The sequence below is a fragment of the Apis dorsata genome, unplaced genomic scaffold (genome assembly GCF_000469605.1).
Source record: "Apis dorsata unplaced genomic scaffold, Apis dorsata 1.3 scaffold_58, whole genome shotgun sequence".
NCBI classification, from domain to species: Eukaryota; Metazoa; Arthropoda; class Insecta; order Hymenoptera; family Apidae; genus Apis; species Apis dorsata.
In genome coordinates, this window is record NW_006263358.1 from 1875390 (window position 1) to 1875650 (window position 261).

General features: G+C 30.7%; 1 protein-coding gene across 1 annotated transcript in view; it reads right to left on the reverse strand.

The window, feature by feature from the left end:
• The window catches only part of LOC102676498, a 5117-nt gene that overhangs the window by 1824 nt on the left and 3032 nt on the right, over positions 1–261 (reverse strand). The window contains exon 4 of the mRNA XM_031515206.1: positions 13–181. Within this exon, the coding sequence (XP_031371066.1) occupies positions 13–181 (169 nt within the window). The remainder of the gene's footprint in view (positions 1–12; positions 182–261) is intronic.

Consider the following 261-nt stretch of genomic DNA (forward strand, 5'->3'; position numbering starts at 1 on the left):
AATATTCAATACCTGAGGTTCTTCTTCAACTTCTTCGTGATCTTGTTCCACAATCTGCAGCACTTCTGTAGATGTGCTCGCGTCGTCATTTGGCACATTTGGCACATTTGGCATTTCCTCTGTACCGCTACTTTTTCCTATTTGTACGACACTTTCAGATCTTAATTCTATAATCAAGTATGTTAATCATCAAATATTATTTATTTATTATTTCATTTCTTTCCTTTTTTTTTTTTTGTTTTTTTTTTTTGTTTTTTTTTT